Source organism: Lactuca serriola, chromosome 1 (assembly GCF_051521515.1).
Source record: "Lactuca serriola cultivar US96UC23 chromosome 1, Lser_US96UC23_V15, whole genome shotgun sequence".
Taxonomy (NCBI): domain Eukaryota; kingdom Viridiplantae; phylum Streptophyta; class Magnoliopsida; order Asterales; family Asteraceae; genus Lactuca; species Lactuca serriola.
In genome coordinates, this window is record NC_136408.1 from 63,313,147 (window position 1) to 63,315,815 (window position 2,669).

The 2,669-nt window shown below is 35.0% G+C and overlaps 1 protein-coding gene across 1 annotated transcript; it reads right to left on the reverse strand.

The window, feature by feature from the left end:
• Positions 1–373: 373 nt before the first annotated feature.
• On the reverse strand, positions 374–2,296 carry TSC10A (NAD(P)-binding Rossmann-fold superfamily protein). The gene is made up of 3 exons (XM_079028095.1): positions 1,660–2,296; positions 951–1,098; positions 374–844 (listed from the first exon to the last, which is right to left on the reverse strand). The coding sequence occupies exons 1-3, from the start codon at positions 2,191–2,193 to the stop codon at positions 552–554; spliced, it is 975 nt and encodes a 324-aa protein (XP_078884221.1). The 5' UTR covers positions 2,194–2,296; the 3' UTR covers positions 374–551.
• Between the last annotated feature and the right edge of the window lie 373 nt (positions 2,297–2,669).

Below are 2,669 nucleotides of genomic sequence, written 5' to 3' on the forward strand. Positions count from 1 at the left end.
AATGAAATGTTATTTTATTTTAATTAATATTTATGTTTGTTTTATGTCATTTTTATATTTTTGAATTAAGAAAAAAAAGTTGATAGATAAAAACATCATCACACCCTAGTTCATAGGTAAAAATTATAAAAACTACAAAAGCTTATATAATATCTATGTGGCACCCTTTTACTATTGAAAAAAAAAAAAAAAAAAAAAAAAAACATTCCATTTAGCCTTAACAAATCGTTTTACATAACCTATTTTAAAAAATAATACATTGCAACCAATATTATACAATTGATTAATCATAAATGTTTAGCCATCATCGCCCCTTTAGAAGTCATAAAGAGGTTGCGACACATTTCATAGAGAGTCAAAAAGGGGTTGCTAATTTGCTAATAATAATGTTATTATTATTATTATCATCGCAATTAACACATCAATCACAATTCACAATACACAACTTGCTTTTCTAGCTTGTTTTCCAATAGTCTACATGAATAATAATAAATAAGGTGTTCTGAAACTCATAATACAAGATAAAAACTCATCATCATCATCATCATCATCTATTTGTGTTGTGCATGAAAGTTTTCAATGCTTCCATACCATGACCATTGAAAACACAACCCTGCAACACGCATCAAACCAGCTGAAATAACTTCAACAAAAGCCATGAGATATGATCTTTGAGGGGAAAGACCAGCAGTAGCTACTGACAACATGAATCCTTCCAAATTACATGGGACAAAAAAACTCCCAGATTTTATCCCACTCCATGCTTTTTTTGCCACCTCATCCGCTTTCATTGCACCTGATGATGCTGCTATGATGCTTGTCAAACGTGGCTTTCTTTTATTCTCTGTAATAAATAACCACAAAAAAAAAAATGTTTATTTAAATTTAATATTCTTTTTCCATTTTTATCCCACACAAATGAAAATGCAAACAGTAGCAGTTTCTAGAACCTTCTGCAAGACCAGGTGTGTCTGTGTCTGGAGGGAAGATAAGTGAAACATGAATGTTGTCAGCAATCACTTCTTGTTGCAGAGCTTCTGCTAAACCCCTTAGCCCAAATTTACTAGCTGAATATGCTGTATACCCATAAATGCCAACCTAAAAATAAAAAGTTTATCAAGAAATGTAATATAATTATAATGATCCTTCAAAGCATTAAAAAAAAAGAATAGAAATATTAGGAGTTGATAAGCTTAAAGTGCAGATTATCTATGAGGTAGTTTAATTTGTACAAGAACTTTGAGCCTATCCCTAAACCACACAGCAGATGTCTTAAAAGCAGCAAATGATAGAACTTAGAAGATGCCTGTATATACGTGCTTATGAAGATCTTTACACAAAGTAGAATGACCATTTGTATAGATAGAGCATATTCAAATTGCCAATACTGTAAGAAAACTCATAAGATTTGAGAGCTAGCTGTCATATTCAAATTGCACATATGCTACCAACTCACTAGCAATTGAACAAAAGATACCAATCAAATGTTCTAATTGCAACAATTTGTACAAGTAACTTCCATCACCAAGCCATTTACCCATTTAAGATCGCAATTTCAATTCATAAACCCTAGTTGTGTAGTGGCAAATATCGTACATTACTACTTAATCGGTCTGAAAGTAACAAAGCTTGAAGAACACACACACTGACAGAATGTACCTGACCGGCCTGAGATGACATGAATGCGATCGAAACTGGCTTCCGATCAGTCCGGCTCTTCATACTCGGCAACGCCGCCTTAACCAGATTAAAAGTCCCAATCAGATTTATCTCAATCATGTCTCTAATCTCCTTCATCTCCTGATTCTCAAGCTCTTGAGCAACAAACACGCCTTGATTACAAACCAAAACATCGATTGGACCTACACTATCCACTGCTTCCTTAACAGCTTCAAAGTCGCATACATCAGCACTGACAATAGCGACATCTATGCCAGTTGAGAGGCGGATAGATGCCTTGGCTTCCTCGAGCTTCTCAAGATTACGTGCTAAGATAGTGACGCGAGCACCTTCAGCAGCGGCTTGGTTAGCTAGAGCTAGGCCGATGCCGCTGGATCCGCCAGTGATCAATACGTGGCGTGATTTGATTGGGATTTTGACGGGGCGAGGACGAACGATGAGTTTAAGGAAGATAAGAAAGATGATTGGAAGAAGAGCGCAAAGAGCGAGAAATGAGAGATCGGAAACCGCCATGGATGCTGTGAGAAGAGCTGAGTGATGGAGGAAACGGAATTAGAGGATTGAGCGGAGAAACCGAACTGAAAAAACGACGAAGGGGGAAACTTCACAGAAATCAAACCACATGGGCCATGTTGCAAAATTTTACATGAACCAATTGATTTTTGTTCATATTTTATTAAGTTTTTTTTATATTTGATTATTAAAATTTATTTTATGTTTAAATTATATTTTTACAATCAATTGTAAATGGTAATAGGTTAACGCTCAATTGACGTATGGGTGGTATATGGTATCCATGTGACACGTATAATTGTAAAACTGAATTAAAAGGATGATCAATGGGTAAATGGCATAAAAAACATTCTTTTTATATAGAAATTCGATTTTGACACTGTGTTTTTTTTGTGTCAGTTTTGACACTGTGTTTTCCAATTTGTTACAATTCTGACCACTTGACCGGTTAACCAGGTTACATGCTGACGTGGCTT